Source organism: Lynx rufus, unplaced genomic scaffold, assembly GCF_022079265.1.
Source record: "Lynx rufus isolate CCGP_SWC_20201006 ecotype Redwood Valley unplaced genomic scaffold, mLynRuf1.p SCAF_5, whole genome shotgun sequence".
Taxonomy (NCBI): Eukaryota; Metazoa; Chordata; class Mammalia; order Carnivora; family Felidae; genus Lynx; species Lynx rufus.
In genome coordinates, this window is record NW_025814867.1 from 46,310,335 (window position 1) to 46,328,144 (window position 17,810).

Consider the following 17,810-nt stretch of genomic DNA (forward strand, 5'->3'; position numbering starts at 1 on the left):
ATACCTTCCTGTTTCTACCTGGGTTCTACAAGTGATATAAATTCAATTATTGGACATTGAAGAAGGAAAAACATGAGCCAACAAGTTTTATCAGAAATATGGTGTGACTTCGGACAGCTGGAGATAAAGAATAGGAAACAAAAAACTTAAAATGACTTTTGCTTTATGATAAATAAAAAGTATTGGGAGATAAAATGAAGACAGGTTTGAAATATATCATTGAGGTCTTTCATTGTGGGTATCAGTGACTTCTTATGTCTTGTACATTTTGGTGTTCATCCACCCATTGCCTTTTCTTGCAAATTATCAACTCAGTCTTGAATGAAAACATTTGTCTACCTAAAAGGCTAGTTGATTTACTTTTCTGTTTTCATGGTATTCACATACCCAGTATTTAATTAGTTTTTAATTTGAAGTTTTGTTAATGTGCAGGAGACATCTTGGAACAGCTTCTCTGAATTTCTAGGATCTTGTGGTAAATAAAGTAGTAGTAGATGTCACAGAGTTGCCAAAGTTATGTGGCCAGGTTACTGGTAAATTGGGTTTGGAGGTACCTGGGGTTAGAGACACATGTGTACTAGGGAGAGAGGGGATGCCTTATGTGCTAAAATGAACATGTAAGAGCAGAAGGTTTATGACTCCTTGAATAGATAGACTGCAAACAAAATCAATGCTGTTGTTGTGGGATTGGAGTAAGAGAATAATTTTCTTTGGCTTCACCAAGCAGAGGTTTGATTACCAAATCAAGTTAGCTATGCCTGAAATATCAATTAAAAAAATAATTCTCCTTATTTGTCACCATTGCAATGTAAACCATTCCTCAGGAGTCCACTATCTCATATTCTTCTGTGATTTTGGAAATCTCTCACTCGCCAGAGCCTCTCTCAAAATTAAGTTACTTTTCTTTAGACTCTGTCTTCAATACCAAGGTTATTACACCATTTCCTAATGTGACATATGCAAAGAATATGGAGATTCAAGGAACCGTATTATTGAGTGCTGTGGTTTTACAGAGTCAGTGTATCTATTACTTTCTTTCCCCCCAAATTCTGAACCGACTGAAGATTATATACAAAATTCAAATAAACGACAGTCAAAACATAACCATTATTTCTAAAGAAGACTTTAGGAGAAAGTGAATTTAGGTACTGAGTTAGATTGACTCATCTGTGGTGGCTGGCCCTGCTAACCAGCCACGCAGTTCCTCCCTATGGAACTTGCTGCCTGAAAAAGCAAGCAGAGTAAAACGCAACAAGCCACAAAATTTTCTTGAGAGGATCATTGTGTACAGGCAGCGGATGCAAATAGAAAAAATAGAATGGCCCAAGGCTACTTTCCCTTCCTCAAAACACCAATCTGCAAAGTCATCTTTTCATCACTGGAGACAGTGACAGAGGAGACACTCCTCCAGACTGTATCAGGCTGATTCTGGTCCCTCTGAATGAAATGGAGCAGGAAATTTAGGTTTCTATATAACACTCACATTTCTTTCCAAGTTCATAGCTACAAGCATTTCTGTTGCTGTTTTTTGTTTTTTGTTTTTGTTTTTTGTTTTTTTTACCAAAAGTACTCTCACATTTCTTTCTTCATTCCAGGGCAGAAGGCTTATGACTCCCTGAATAGATGGACTGCAAACAAACTCAATGCTGTTGTTGTGGGATTGGAGTAAGAGAATGTTTTTCTTTGGCTACTATGATTTTTGCCTTCACCAGGTAGAGGTTTGATTTCCAAATCAAGTTAGCTTTGCCTGAAATATCAATTTAAAAAAATTATTCTATTTATTTATCACCATTGCAATGTAAACCATTCCTGAAGAGTCCACTATCTCATATTCTTCTGTGATTTTGGAAATCTCTGAGTAACATCCCTGAGTGAGCATTTTTGGATACACTTTTGCTCTAGACACTTAAAACTCAGGTCCCAACTTAAGCCCCAAGTAACATAGCTAGATAAGAAGATATAAATAAATCCTACAAATTTGGGATGGTAGATTATATTTGGGTTGGTAATAAAATGTTTTATAATCTTGTTTGGAGTAATGTAGGAGGCAAAGGCTGGGATCAGCTAAGAATTTTAAGTCATTCTCAGGAAAAGTGAATTTTACCTTCTGGATTTTGCTAGAAAATATCAGAATGTGTCAGGACAGTTCAATATTTTCTCATACTTATGCAGTCTGTATTTCTGAAGCCGACATCCCCAGGAGGGATTTTTTCGTACCTCTCTTCCCTAGTGCATAGTAGCAAAAACATACTTACAGACTTCTAATCTGTAATAGTGACATAGATTTGGGTTTTTTTGTTGTTGTTGTTTTGTTTTGATTTTTAGCTAGGAAGCTAGGAAAGTTTAGAGAGAAAACTAGTGACAATTTGGTCATCTAAAGAGTGATTGCCAATGCTGTTTGTTTTGATTACTCGCAGTGGCTAGAACTTCCTATTTTCAGGGATACTTCTCATTTATAACATTAGGATATATCCTTTATACCTCCATAACTTTTGAAGTAATCTAAAACTTATCATTTTAAATCTATTTTAATATAGTGATATGTCTGTGTCTGGCTTATATATTTTTTCATATCCTTATGATTTGTGTTCTTCGCCCTAACGTCTAAATATACTGCATTTAAAGTAATAGATACCGACATACTTTGTTTAGGATTTTCTAAAGATAGTTTATGATAAAATTTTAAGGATCATCACACTAACATTTAATGTTAAGTACAGATATTTACAAATTTTGTTTTTCTAAAGAGCATGAGGAAAAAAGTTAGCCCTGATAGATAGCAGGCTGATAGAACCATTCTCCTATGTTTACTGGTCCATGTACATAGTGGGGGAAAAAATCCATTTGTATCCATTAAAAGAATAGTGTGATAGTTTGCCTCAGAAATGAATTCATCAGAAACAAACAATCTTCCTTGCATACTAAAAGGTTATTTATATTTCAAAATTTTTATCTAAAATCAACCCCTTGGCATTATCCTTGGTGAGATATATACATTGCAAGCATGTAGGATTTTTATCCACACGATCTTGAAAAATGTAACACTTTCCCGATAATAATCTCTCAGATATGCTGTCCTCAAATATCCATGGTGCTCTTTCAATAATTTTTTTAATGTTTGGACCACCAGTTACATTGAGAATATGGTATAAACTATAGAGTATCTCCAATCTAAAATGCATGTGGACTAAAAAGTATGCTTACAATTGTTGGGAGTTCCTAATATCTCCTTACCCCTCACACACAATGCTATCTGTGGAATGTAGATACAAGGTTGAAAACCTTTATATGAATTTTCTTTTCTTTTTTTTTTCCATATACTAAGGAGTTAGTGGAAAACTCAAGTGTGATTTTTTTGACAGATTAAAAATAGAAACTGGTGTTAAATTGCATCTATTTGGTATTGAAAAACTACATGGAAAGATAAAACCATAAATGGTACATTATAAAAAAATTGTTTAAATAAATCATTCTTTTTTAAAGCTATAGACTAGCTCCTCAACACCATTTTCCTGCTCAGTTTGAAGACAGTTTCACTGCAGTCAAATTTTTTCTTCAAGATAAAATTCTTAGAAAATATGGAGTGGATCCCACCCGAATCTGTGTTTCAGGAGACAGTTCTGGGGGCAATTTGGCAGCAGCTGTGACTCAACAGGTATGTTGCATTTATTTTTATTCTGAGAGGTAGAGGTCACAAATCATTTTTTTTCCTATACACATTACCAGTTCTTTCAGCATCATTTGTTGAAAAGACCATACTTTCTCATTGGATTATAGTGATACTGGAGTCTAAGATCATTTAACTATCAATATGACTATTTCTGAATCCTCTCTTTGGTTCCATTGACCTGTTTGTCTGTTCTTATGCCTGATACTATTCTGACTCCAGCTTTGGTCTTTCTTCAAAATTGTTTCTAATACTCTAGATCTTTTCCATCAAAATACTGGGATATCTTGTCAATTTCTAAAAACAAAAAGGCTAATTTGGATTTTGTATGGTATTGTGTTGAATCTATAGGTTAATAATCCTGGTACTTCCAATTAAAGTACATGGTTTATGTCATTTTTTATTTAAGTCCTCTTCACTTTCCTCAGCATTTTCCTTTTTCAGTGTAGAAATCTTACAAATCTTTTCTTAAATTTATTCCTGAATTATTTGGGAAAATTTTCATGTAAAATAATATTTTTCAAGTGCCTCTTTGAAAGTATTCAGAAATCATTTGCGTTTTACACTGACCTTTACAATCATATCTTTAAAAATTTCACTTATAAATTCTAGGGTTTTTTTTTAATGTTTCCTAGGATATTCTACATAGTCATATCTCCTGCCACTAGAGACCATTTTAATTCTTCCTTTTTAATCTTTATGCTTTTCTTTTATTAATTAGTGCACTAGCTAGGGCTTCCAGGACTATATTGAATACAATTGTCATTCTCTGAATTTTAGAAGGAAATCATTCAATATTTCACCAATAAATATGATGTTAACTGAAAGCTTTTTACAGTTGGCTTTTGTCAGCCTGAGAAAGTCTTTACTATTCCTGATTTGATGATAGTGTTTGCATAAATAGGTATTAAGTTTGCTAAATGTTTTTAATGGATCTATTGAGATTACAGTGTGATTTTTCTCCTTTATTCTTTTGATGTAGTAAGTTATGTGAGTTGACTTTCAGATGTAAAATTATGCTGCATTCCAGACATGAGCCTCCCTGGTCATGATGACTTAAAGCTATTATATTTTGCTGGTTTCTTTTTGCTGAAATTAAAGATTTGAGGGATTGATGATGTCTATCTTTTAAAAGTTCTTTGTCAAAGTTTTTTTTTTTTTTTTTTTTTTTTTTTTTTTTTTTTTTGAGAGAGAGAGAGCGAATGAGTGAGCACAGGCAAGAAGGTGTGGGGGTAGAGAAAGAGAATCCTTTTTTTTTAAACGTTTATTTAATTTGAGAGAGAGAGTGTAAGCAGCAGAGGAGCAGAGAGAGAAGGAGACAGAGAATCTGAAGCAGGCTCTAGGCTCAGAACTGTCAGTGCAGATACCAATGTGGAGTCCGTTGCAGGGTCCAGCATGGGGCTCGTACCCATGAACTATGAGGTCATTACCTGAGATAAAGTTGGATGCTTATCCAGCTGAACCACCTAGTTGCCCCAAGAGACAGACAGAGAGAGAGAGAGAGTGAGAGAGAGAGAATTTTACCCCACACTGAATGTGGAGCCCTACACAGGCACCCCTTGTCAGGTTTTGACATAAAGTTATACTGGCCTCATTCAATCATTTGGGAAGCATCCCAACTCCTCCTCCAATTTTTTTTCTCAGAATACCTAATCATAAATATATTTATTTGTTCTTTAAAGGAGAAGAATGGTGAGGAAAATAGAAAGCTCACAGCTGAAATCAGAAGTCACAAGCTGAATTCGTTTGTCCAAATGACACTCAGCTCCTAAAAGTCAAACTTATAGAGGGATGTTGAGGAGGGACTAAGTTAGGTAATTTCCACCATGTGATTGTGGGGAAATCAGACACGGGCTAGTCACACAAGTCAATTAGTTGTCTGTGTTTCCTGAGCCCAAGTCCTCAAGGTTTACTAGCTTCATCATTGACGGCACCAAAGTTTGATGTTACATATGCAAAGAGAGACTCAAAGAGACACTCAAAAGAGTCATGGGTTTGCCCTCACTCAAAATTTGGGGGAATGATTTAGAACGTTGGGAGGGACTCTTGTGGGTTGAGAGGAAACTTGCAGAGGTACTCCAAGTGAACTGTTGCTGTTGGGAAAAAGAAGTAAGGGGTCAGCTGGAACGGAACTGGGGTAGCTCCCAAGTGGAGTGCAGGAGAGGATTGGGAGGGGCAGACCTTGGGAGAGATGTGGGCCATGTGAGCCATATGAGGGGAGCACTCAATGTCTGTTGTAGGTTGTGGGACTTGGAGGTGGTGACCTACAGGAGTGCTGTTTCCAGGAGCCATCCACATAAATCCCTAGGATGAAGGAAGTGCCAGTGTTAATATCACCAATGATCACAAGGGCTTTTTTAAGGGTTTGGTATATCTCATCTCAGTGCTGAGGCTGCTCAGCAGATTCCTTCATCAGAGTATTTTGGTCCTGTAAAGAACCAAGCTGTGCTAAGAGCTCTGAAGTTATAAAAATCTTTAACATTTTTGATTAGCAGATGCATTATCATTTTGGGAATTTGATGTTGGCACATTTGTGGGTGGTAGACATGTAGGAATCTACCAGGTTATGAGTGGTATTTGCTTGTCTCTCCACTTGTGGGTCCATGGAAAAATTTTCTGCTTGGCTATTCTCATTATTTGCAGTAAAAGATTCATCAGGAGAAACCCCAGTTCTCAGTAGAGACGTCTTCCAGCTGCCTACATCCTCCTGTGAATCACATGCCAGCTCAAGGAAGCAACAGTCTTTGTATACAGCCCTTTGTTCTTTATTAAAGAATATACATATGTGTTTGCTAGGCATAAAGCTCTTGTCCACATCCCAGACTTTCAGGTTGTCCCAGGGAAATACATACTTCTTTGCTTTTGCCTTGTCATCTTTGTACCAGGACAAACTTTCAGGGGTAAGTATAAACCAGTATCCTTTAGAGCCTCCTTTCATGATGCCACTGATGCTGATGGTTAGCTGCATCTTTCAAATTACTTAATTTCCAAATCTATTTTTCTTGTGAATCTGACTGATTCTCTGCTGAACATTTGCAAAGTTATGAAATCTTTATGATTAGTGTTGGTGTAGGAGACTGGATGTCAATCAATATCAGGACCTAGTACTTTGTCTTCCCTTCTGCTGTCAAATGTGGTCACCAGTCATCCTTTCCATTTACTTGAAGAGTCTGGGGAAGTTTGCCAGTCTTTTTTTGTTTTGGTGTACTTTTTGACACTGTTGATAAATATTTGTTTTATCAGATCCACACACCTTAAGGAAGGGTTTGCAATTTGTTTCTTGACTATTGCTCAAAATGCCATGTCTTGAGTAAACAACCCTGTCCTGATACAGTGTATGTTTTTGATTGCATAGGTTATTTCTCTTCACAGTTCTTTCTCATTGAACCCCATCTTTACTGTCTCAGAAGGAAAGCCTTCATAGAAAATACAATGGATTTAAAGCCCTTTGAGAATTCCAGGGTAAATACTTGATCCCCTCACACTGTGATTCTCTTCTCAAAGTCCACAGCAAATTGTTGACCTACCTACAGCAATGCTTTGGTCTTCCTGGTGGGCTCTTCTGGCTTGAAGTGTTTGTAGGCTCCTACTTCACATTCTGTCATTCTGTGGAGGACAACTGTCCTTCTAATTTGTTCCTGAAGTTTGGCAGATTATGTCAAATGTGGTTGGTAAGTTGCTGATTAAGGAACTTCTCCAAGTATGGGATGCCCATCTGACTGGCAATATGTTTGTAAGCTGAATGTGAGAGAAACAATTTCCTTTCCTCCTTCTCATATATATTCTTCCAGCTTCTGTTTGCCACCATCACATAATCCCTGTGAAGGGGCAGCATCTTGTTCTCTAGGACATCTCTGGCATCTGTTTCTTCGTCTATAAAGTCTAGTTTGGTGATGACTCCAGTAGTTTTCAGACCTTGAGAATCAAATTCTTTCCTTTCCTTTCCTTTCCTTTCCTTTCCTTTCCTTTCCTTTCCTTTCCCTTTCTTTCTTCCTTTCCTTTCCTTTCCTTTCCTTTCCTTTCCTTTCCTTTCCTTTCCTTTCCTTTTCCTTCTTTCTTTCTTTCTTTCTTTCTTTCTTTCTTTCTTTCTTTCTTTCTTTCTTTTCTGACAGACACAGCATGAGCGGAGGAGGGGCAAAGGGAGAGGGAGAGAATCCCAAGCAGGCTCCGTGCTGTCAGCATGTGAGACCATGACCTGAGCCTAAACCAAGGGTCTGACGCTTAACTGACCGAGCCAACCAAGCACCCTGAGAATCAACTTATTTAGTTATCTTCCATGATCTTAGTTTGTAAGATTGGTATTGGCTGGGGTAACAGCCAGTATCAGTTCTCCTGCATGATGAACTGTGAAATCATTTCTCTGATTGGTGACTGATATGGTGACTGATTTCCTGTGGACACTTTATCCAGGTAGGGCGATAAGGATTGAATTTCACACATGTAGGGAATAGAGTCATAAATAAATTGGATTGGAGGAAATGTCTGCATTCCTTCTGGTCACCTGATCTTTTTCTGCTTCAATTTAATGGCACACACCATCAAAATCTGTTTTCCTGGGGCGCCTGGGTGGCGCAGTCGGTTAAGCGTCCCACTTCAGCCAGGTCACGATCTCGCGGTCCGTGAGTTCCAGCCCCGCGTCAGGCTCTGAGCTGATGGCTCAGAGCCTGGAGCCTGTTTCCGATTCTGTGTCTCCCTCTCTCTCTGCCCCTCCCCCATTCATGCTCTGTCTCTCTCTGTCCCAAAAATAAACGTTGAAAAAAAAATTAAAAAAAAAATCTGTTTTCCTGTGTAAAGAAATCCAGCATATTCTCCTCATAGTGCAGCACAAGAGACCATCTCGTTGCAATGCCCAACCCCCAAGGGAGAATGTCCTAGATTAGCAGGTAATTATAAAAGGATAGAGAAGACATGGATAGGGCAAGGTATGGGCCAAGTGCACAGAGCTTTGAAACCCTCTCCATGTGTTCCACTCTTCCCAAATTTCCACCTCTTCACAAACCCAGAATCTTGCTCATTAAAAAAAAAATTAGGAATGAAAATAAAATACTCAGACCACTCAGAAGAAAATTATATACGGACACATATATGTATATTTTATATATACATATGCACATCATCGGACTCAGCCACCCAAGTGCCCCTCCTGTTTTTTATGATCATACTTTAAGTTGTTTATTCTTCATGGTCAGCTAAACTTTCTACATGAGTTGTATTTTAATCAAAAAGTTTTATTCCCCATGCTAGGTTTATTCTTTATCTGGCTAATTAAAATCACCTTTTACTTTGTAAGTATTATACCACCACCCCCCCCTTTTTTTCAAAGTCTCATGTTTCAACAAAGCGTTTAATAGTACGTTACAGATTTATGGCCTGAAAAGCTCAGTTTCAGTAAGAATACCTCATTTAGAGATCGGTATTTTTGTGTACTCTGAGAAGACTTCAGGCGACATATTAGATATATCCTTCCTAATGGATACCAAATATATATATATATATATATATATATATATATATATATATATATAATTCATAGTGTAAAAAGATGTTCTCGTGGATTAAGAGGTTGAATAGATTCTTCTGTATTCTGTAATTTTCTTTTTGGACTTTGTCCATTTTTCAATTCTCTTCTACTTACTGAAAGAGAAATGAATATCTTTTCCCTACAATTCTGAGATTTTCTGGCAAAGTCACATAATGTGTCCTAAAATTACTAATATTGCTTACCAATTACAATGATCTGAATAATCACTATAGTCGAAAAACTTTCTCTCAACAAAGTTCCTTAATCTTTACTTTAAGGAGCAATTTTTTAAAAATTTAATAGCATTTAAATTCAATTTCCTGGCCATTTCATCCAATTATATTTTAGAGTAATTTATGCATTATTTTTATTTATTTATGACATAAACATCTTCTTAATTTTAGAAAATAATATGAATTGATTCAATACTCTGAAGTAATTATTAAGTTCCACTCTTCTCAGTTTTTAAAAACTCTGTGATTCTATGTAGGAAATTTGAAAAGGTAGTGGTAATATCAGATATCTCTATTTGTTTATAGGTTAACCTTTCTAAATATATTGTTCCTACTAATTTGCATCATTTGTCATAAGGTGTCAACGTGGCCTTGTGATCGATTTATAACAATATTTCTCTGACATCTCTACATATTTCTATGGCCACGTATGATCTTATATGTTTGACACTTCTCTAAAAATATTTTTAATGTTTTCTTTACCAGTCTTAAGAGTAAATATAAATCAGAGACTAATTAATGATGATGCCTTAAAAAAAAAGTGACACTACACACCCTTCAACCTGGGATATTTTCAGTAGCAGGTATACTATCTTCTGCCATGTTTATTAATCTCCATGTAATCACAACATATCAGTGTCACATGGACTACATGAAATCCACTGAACGTAGAAATACCAGTCCTCTGTTAATTTCGATCTTGCATCACCATTGCTCTCTGGAAACCTCTATCCATCTGTGCCAGCACAATCAAGATGGTTTTCTGAAGCCACTGTGTAGTCTCAGGAGGTCTTTGTCATCATTTGTTAGATCTTGGACCGATTATCCCTCTCTTAAGACTAAGAGAAATTCTTCCATTCTTCTTTCATGGGTCGATTAGCAGTAGGTCTTTCTCTCCCTGTGTTGGCCAAGCGGAAGACGTGTCTAGGAAAAGCATCTTGTCTTGGGATTTACATCTTCATTTCAGGGAAAAAATGACTTAGTACGTTTGCTAGATTAAATAAAAGATTGGCTAGGTTGCTCAGTTCTGTAAAACTAAAAGACCTTTATTAACAGTGCAAGTTAAGCCTGAAATTCATCTGGCTTTGAAATGATTACCTTTCAACATTTGAAAGCTGTTTACTTGACACACAGTAACAACAAAGTTGCCTTACTCTGGAGTTACAGGCGGAGGTCACTTTGGTAAGTAAGAAAGTTGTTTTGCTACAGCCTAACATCAGATATTCAACTCTCATCATTTTTTTAAAAAAATTTTTTTTTCAATGTTTATTTATTTTTGGGACAGAGAGAGACAGAGCATGAACGGGGGAGGGGCAGAGAGAGAGGGAGACACAGAATCGGAAACAGGCTCCAGGCTCTGAGCCATCAGCCCAGAGCCTGACGCGGGGCTCGAACTCACGGACCGCGAGATCGTGACCTGGCTGAAGTCGGATGCTTAACCGACTGCGCCACCCAGGCGCCCCTCAACTCTCATCATTTTAAGCTCTTTTTCTACATACTCCTAATGTATACCTTCCTCATTTAATCACTTTGTATTCTCCCCTGGCCATTTGTACAACTTGCTGTGGCTAAGTAGGTCCGGGATCTCATTATTTCTATATCTAAGGGCATTTTTGTTGTTGTTCTTTAACTTCTTTTCATCACTTGAAACTCTTGCCAACTTTTGTCTTAAAATACTCACTCTCCCTGTTCTTATCTTCTCTTCCATTCAGTTTTATGGGAGATGAACTCTTGGTCTATACACTCCTTTGAGTCTGATTTTCCTTAGGACTCAACGTTTGGTCCTTCTGGCTTTTATCCCATTCTCTGCTTGGTCTCATGACTTCAGCTCTGAATGATCTGCTGAAGGCTCTTAAAGTTATGCCTCCCACTAATGCCACTGTCATGAGCTCAAAACCCATGTATCCAAATAGTTTTCCCCACCTGGATATTCCATAAGCACTAGAAACCCTTACAGGCGAACCTCCTCTATACTACCCAAAGCAGTTACACTCTAGTGATTATCCTATTATTTGTTGCATGTGCACAATCCCAACTGGACTCTAAGTATTTTGGAATCTGGGACAATAATTTTTTTTTAATCTTTATATATCCAAACCCTGCCATCATACCTGTACTCTTGCTGTCTTCTTCCTCCACCCTTCAGAATACTCCAGAGTTGGACCTTTGCCTCTCTTCTGCCTGTTTTACCTGAGGGCAGCCTCTTTATCTGTCCCCTTGTGTAACACAGCACGATATTACAGATTATCCTCAACACATCTTTGTGGGAAAAATTTAGAGATTAAATAAAGACACTGGTCCTACATGCTGCTGAATTGAACCATAACTGATTATTGACCTTGGAATCAAGTTGTTTTTGCGACTTGCTGAGAAAAGTTGAACAGATTCATTCTGTCCCCTCCCTATTTATGCAGTTACTGTTTGTCTCTTTTGGAATCCTGGTTCAAAAAAAACAAAAACAAAAAACTAAGTGCATAGATACTACATCAGTGGAAGTACGGTGAATAGTGATGTTAGAAAGGATGGCAGGGGCAAATCATGCCTCTTTTGATTTTTTTTTCTCCAAGGGCATCGTGAAGTCATAGAAAAATTTTAATCACAATTGTATTTTAAAAAATACTGTTGCTTGTTGTATTTATCTTAGCATAATACTCTCTAGCTCTAGGCACTTTGTGGCAAATGGCAAGATCTCATTCTTTTCTATGGCTGAGGAACATTCCATTGTATATATGATTTCACTCATGTGGAATTTAAATATCAAAACAAATGATCATGGGGAAAAAGAGAGAGCAGCAAACCAAGAAATAGACTCTTAACCATGGAGGACAAACTGATGATACCAGAGAGGTAGTGGGTGGGGGAATTGGTGAAATAAGTGATGGACGTTAAGGAGTCCCAAACACCCCATGGGCTAATACCACCATCTTGGACATTAGCTTTTCAACGTATGAATTTGGAGGAATATAAACATTCAGACTACAGTAGGCTCTATGTGGGAGTTCTCCAGCTCCTACAAAAGTTGGAACATGTGCTCTAGGGTGATGCCAAAAGTCCTCTTGTATTGGAGTTCCTTCATGGTGGCTCGTGGTCACCCAGATACTGGCTATCTGTGTGTTGGTGAAGTTGGATGTGGTACGAGGTAGGGGTGATCAATGAAAAGGAAGAGCAGTGAGGGAAGCAATCACAACTGCTATGAAGCTGGGTGCACCAGATTAAAAAATAGTAGATCTGCTAAGTTTGATGAACAGGATTATCAGTAGTGATGTGGGAACTCCATATATAACTAATATTTTACATACATCTATCTTTCTATTGTTGACAAGCACAGGATAAGTTGCTGTGGATGTGCAGAACGTTAAATAATACACATCTAAGCCAGGGGGCTAGATGGTAAGGACCTTTGCAAACCAGTGACTGGTTTGAGCTGGGCTGTGGATAATGAGGGACTCAATGCAGGAACAGTAATGTATGCGCTGGGCAGGAAGAACCGGCCATTCTCTAGGAAAGCACCATTGCCCTAATAGATGGCCTTGGGGCATTTGGGGAATGGGAGAGGATTCAGTAATGCTTCAGACTGTCTGGAGCAGGCTTTATGTCAGGCACAAGTATTCATGACAGGCAAATACATGGGCTTCAAAGCAGTTGAGTCAGTAAACTGATATAGGGCTCTCTGGGCAGGGTGTAAAGTCATGAGTGGTTTTTCTCTGTCTTTCCTATCAGCTACCCCTCAGTCACCATTCCCAACTAATGGGGGCTAGTTGTGAATAAAGAAATTAACGCAGGAGTGAAAATCCTTCTGACCTATATGTCATTCTAAGCTTTTTAGTATGATACAGAAGGCTTTTATGAACTGGTTTCGAATTTTGTTGCCAACTTTCTAGATTGAGGAGATCAGTCTTTACCATGGTGTTAATAAACTACTCTCATGGTAACAATACTATCAGTGGCATGACCTGGAACTTGAAAAACCAGTTAGAAATTTAAATTGCATGGTTTAATAAAAGAGGAGCAGAGGGAATAGTTTATATGGGAGAATTCTATTTTAGATTTCATGAGTTTAGAATTAATGGTATTTAAGTACAAAAGAAAAGTTGAAATGTATCACATCCATTGTGTTCTCATTGAAATAATGTTAATTATTAGAAGGGATTAAAAATAAGAATGGGCTTTTTTGAATGTATTCTGTAACCTTCTACTGAGTTACCCAGAGGTCTTTGTTATACTGAAAACAATAATAAAAATTTAAGTGGACAATTTAAGAACAGTTACCAGTGTTTAAACCTCAAGGATACCACAACAAGCAAGATGTGTTCTCTCAATTTTTTTCTTTGCTTTTGTATTTTCATTCTTGTTCTTTTTGAAGTGATAATATCCTGAGATAAATGTCTTACACACTTTTTGCAGCCAGGTACATATGGATTGCTCACAGAATGAGAAATATGTATCCATTAATGTGATATTCACATTTATGTTATAGGAAGGTTCATTCAGGGCTTTTCAGTAGTAATGTTTATGGTTCAGTATTAATGCTTATTTGCACTCTTGCACTCTGGCCATTTGTCTTTGAGTCCATGTGGATCTAGAAGGAAAGAACAATGCTATAGATAATTCAATAATTAAGTGTTATTGTTGGGACCTACTCATTATAAGTCTCTTACTGCTTCGTATGTCCTCTGGTTTCTGGTTCTAAGAGAACACAATGTCCTCTTAGAATTAGAAACTGAGCAGCAATTTTGATTTAGTTATTTCTCTGCTTTTAAAAAATATTATACTTAGCCTTTTATTATCTTAGAACTGGTAAGACATACAATGACAACTTAGATATTATCAGTGCTTGTGGAATTCAAAATCAAGGAGAGAGATCCAGTATATACATTTTTAAAAGGTAAGGGGAAAATGATCATTGCCCTGAAAGCGCTAGAGAGTTTTGGAAGTTTAGAGGAGTTTGAAGATAGAGAAGTGAACTTTGACCAGGTACTTACATGCATAATCATAACATTTTTGGTTAGAAATATATGTAAATATATAGAAAACATCTAAGAAGATTCATACTAGACTGATAACATGGTTGCTAAAACTAGGGTAAAATTGCCAAACTTGGTGGATCTGACCAGCAGGTGCCCTTCCAGTATTTTCAAAGAGTTAACTTTAAAATGAGCTTCAAAGGATGACAGAGAGATAGGAAGAGGTATTGACTGGCAAAGCAACAAATGATATAGTAAGGTCATAGACATAGTAAGTAGTGACACATTTGTGGGAAAACAATTTATTTCATATGACATTCCAGAAAGGACAGTTAGGGCCAGATAAGGTGTTGGTTGGTGTGTTTCTGTTTGCCCTCTCCCTGTGGATGTGGGCTGTTTGTTTCCTTGTCTAGGTTTGGGACATTGGCAGTGGGATGTTGATGGTAGACTTTGGCTCAGTAAATCATCTATCTACATGAGGGCACTTGGGAGAGATTTGGGAGTTTCCATCAGGAAACATTGTCTTGGCTCGTTTTCATTCTAAACTTGTGAAGTCTCTAATGCCCTGAGAGAGCATCATAGAGGTGGTGGGATACTATTTCCCTTTCTGAGGTACATCTTGGATTTCAATTGATTCCCTCCTTTGAGTTCAGCCAGCCACTCTGGTGAGAGGTTGACTTACAGGTACATCTTCTAGTCACAGCAGGCGTTTTCATTTGTCCAGATATCATTGTCTCAGATGCCACACTCTAGCCTAGACTCTTGCTTTTTGGAAATTATTTTCAGTTCTCCTTTAGGGTTCTCAGGGTCATAGGTGAACCTCAGGACACCCCCCTTCACCTCTGGAAAGAAAAAAGGGCTCCATGTTACATATTCCACATTCTCTTCTTGTATGTCAAATGGAATATCAACAAGGTTTTTAAAAATAATTTCATCCCTTTGTTTTCCAAATATCACCATTCTTTCAGAAGGTAAGCTACCTATCCATTGGCTTTTTTTCTCTTTTCTGTCTCTGTACTTCTGCATTTAAATAATGTTTCTTAAAATTTACAGTATGTTGCTGGGAACTTGCTTAACAGCCAAATGATATTATTTTAAACTTTAAACTGTTTTAAAATATTTTAATTGCAATGCTGATTTTTAATTTTACTTTTCAAATTTATGATAAAATATTATTTCAATAGCTATATTTATTTTTTCCATTCACTTTGGTTTCATTCAGTCAATAATTCTTGCAGATTTTTTTATAGTGTCAGTTTCCTCCAGGGTTATCCTATTTAGATTATTTGCATTGGTGATTTTTGACAAAAACCTCATTCTATGTATGTATGTATGCATCTCTCTCTCTCTCTCTCTCTCTCTCTCTCTCTCTCTCTTTTCCCATTTACCCAATGTAATGAACTCATTTGATGCACCAACCCAGTTGACAATAAGGCATCAAATTGCTAAAGCAAATCTAGCAAGGTGTGTGCTATTAGTGGTTACAAAGCCAGGTTTCTGCTACTTCTGTCACTACCTGGGATTGAGATTCCTGTGGCTGCTGCTCCCAGTCTCTCAAATTGCTCTTGGGTACAGCCCAGTAGTGCCTCACTTCCTGACATTGTCTGTTTTAAATTTGTTTTTAATCAATATACAATTGACATACAACATCATGTTAGTTTCAGGTATACAGCATAATCGATAGATGTACGTATTGCAGATTGATCAACTTAGTAATATGTCAAGTTAACATCTATCACCACACATAACTACAAATTGTTTTTCTTGTGATGTGAACATTTGAGATTTACTATTTTAATAGCATTCAAATATACAACACAGGATTATTAACCAAGTAACCACACTATACATGACATCCCTGGGACTTATTTGTTTTATACCTGGGCGTCTCTATCTCTCTCCCTTTTTCACACACAACCAACATTTTTAAAACTTTACTGTTGAAATGAGCTTGACAAGTTTTTATGCCACTGAAGGTCATTATAAATATTGTGAAAATAATATATTATCACATCAATTTATGTAGATTTGTTTATCTCATGATTGCTTACGTTTAAAAATTAAATCTCTCCCTCCTGAAGTTTTGGAATTTTTGCTTATAGGACATCATTATGTTTTTTTTCAGGTGCAGATTGATCTTGAAATAAAGCATAAAATCAAGCTTCAAGCTTTAATTTACCCTGTCTTACAGATAATAGATTCTTGTTTGCCATCTCACCAAGAAAATGAGCATGGTATAATTCTAACAAAGGACTTGGGCATAAAACTCGTTAGCTCATATATCACCACTGATGAAACAGTTACCCAAGCAATGAGAAGAAACCAACATATGCCTCTGGAATCAAGACACCTGTTTAAGTTTGTTAACTGGAGTACTCTTTTACCCAAGAAGTATAGAAAAAACCATGTTTATACCGAACCAGTTCTTGGAAGACATAATTATTCATTGCCAGCACTTATGGATATCAGAGCATCTCCCTTGTTAGCCAATGATTCTCAGTTACAGAATTTGCCATCAACCTATATTCTTACCTGTCAGTATGATTGTGTAAGGGATGATGGACTTATGTATGTTACAAGACTTCAAAATGTTGGAGTTCAAGTTACTCATGACCATATTGAGAATGGGTTCCATGGAGCTTTATTGTTCATGGTGTCACCACCGTACTTACGTCTAGGTCTCAGGATAAGAGACATGTATATTAGTTGGCTGGATAAGAATTTATAAATATAATATATATAAAATATATAGGGCCACCAGTTAATGGGTTGTAATTTGTGATATACAAATTATCACAGGTGTGGTACAAAGAACATTGTCATTTGTGTTATCTGAATGGAGATTAAAATCAGTTATAACAGCGACTATATGTCCTTGAGCTAGTTATTCCTAGAACTGCGTGTGTAAAATGTATATAATCCTTTTTATTTATAGTTTATGATAATTATGTTGGTCCTAATACGAACCAACACCTATTCAAGTTGAGAATAAGAATGGTTACTGACACTTTAGAGAAGATGGCAGAGAAATTATAATAGTGAGTGGGCAAAGGAAAAATAAAGGGAAAAAGTTACAAGGTAATTGGATTAGTTTCCTGTGACTGCTGTAATGTTTTACTACAAATTTGGTGGCTTAAAACAACAGAAATGTTTTCTCTCAGAGGGTCACCAAATCAGGGTGCTGGCAAGAGCCACACTCCCTCTGGAGGCTCTAGACGGAGCTCTTTGCTTCCTTCATCCGATGGCTGTCATTATTCCTTGGGGTAGCCAGATCACATTATCTTCAAGGTTAGCATCTTCAAATTTTTCTTGGCTGCATCTTCACTGGCCTTCATCTGTGCCTCCCTTTTAGAAAGGTACATGTGTTTCCACCAAAGTGATCCAAGATCCTCTCCCCGTCTCAAAATCCTTAATTGCATTTGCAA

The 17,810-nt window shown here is 37.0% G+C and overlaps 1 protein-coding gene and 1 pseudogene across 1 annotated transcript in view; one reads left to right on the forward strand and one right to left on the reverse strand.

Moving 5' to 3' along the window:
- AADACL2 (arylacetamide deacetylase like 2) overlaps nucleotides 1-17,113 on the forward strand; it is a 33,990-nt gene extending 16,877 nt beyond the window's left edge. Inside the window, exons 3-5 of the mRNA XM_047100021.1 lie at nucleotides 1,596-1,665; nucleotides 3,484-3,655; nucleotides 16,511-17,113. Coding sequence (XP_046955977.1) covers nucleotides 1,596-1,665; nucleotides 3,484-3,655; nucleotides 16,511-17,113 — 845 coding nt within the window. The remainder of the gene's footprint in view (nucleotides 1-1,595; nucleotides 1,666-3,483; nucleotides 3,656-16,510) is intronic.
- LOC124526490 (dynamin-3-like) lies at nucleotides 5,892-8,107 on the reverse strand (annotated as a pseudogene).
- Nucleotides 17,114-17,810: the final 697 nt, after the last annotated feature.